General features: G+C 27.9%; 1 protein-coding gene across 1 annotated transcript in view; it reads right to left on the bottom strand.

The window, feature by feature from the left end:
- Positions 1–237, bottom strand: part of LOC145254505 (hemocyanin G-type, units Oda to Odg-like) — a 44,780-nt gene extending 44,543 nt beyond the window's left edge. Inside the window, exon 1 of the mRNA XM_080113030.1 lies at positions 187–237. Within this exon, the coding sequence (XP_079969156.1) occupies positions 187–237 (51 nt within the window). The remainder of the gene's footprint in view (positions 1–186) is intronic.
- Positions 238–523: the final 286 nt, after the last annotated feature.

Here is a 523-nt window from a genome sequence, read left to right as displayed (position 1 = left end):
CTTTGGTGATGGTCTGTGTGACTACTCCTAGTGAGTAAATAATAATAATAATAATAATAATAATAATAATAATAATAATAATAATAACAATAATAACAATAATAATAATTTTAAAAAAATTAATAATAATAATAATAATAATAATAATAATAATAATAATAATAATAAAGTAGATAAAATGCTTACCATGGCTACGAGAGCCAAGAAGAAGAGATTCATTCTTGCTGAGCCCCCCATGGTCCTCCTTCAACCTAGGATTGGACCAATGGTTCTGGTTAGAATTCTCTGATGCAACGTCGCTTTTATAGCAATCAGTGATCAATTTAATGTGTGGAATTCAACCGATCGACTTAACTTGACACCAACAATCACGTTATACAGAAGCTCGCCGACAATGCTGAAAAATGACCCTAGCCTTGTTTTGTTCGACATATATAAAATTTTATTTTTTTTAAATATATTTTAATCAATTGAATTCTTTCATGGATCACAGGGTCTAAATAAAAATTATTTAATACTGTAT

Source organism: Euprymna scolopes, chromosome 30 (assembly GCF_053919585.1).
Source record: "Euprymna scolopes isolate OS-2025 chromosome 30, ASM5391958v1, whole genome shotgun sequence".
Taxonomy (NCBI): domain Eukaryota; kingdom Metazoa; phylum Mollusca; class Cephalopoda; order Sepiida; family Sepiolidae; genus Euprymna; species Euprymna scolopes.
The sequence above is the reverse complement of the archived record's forward strand: the minus strand, read 5'-3'. Positions and strand labels throughout refer to the sequence as shown.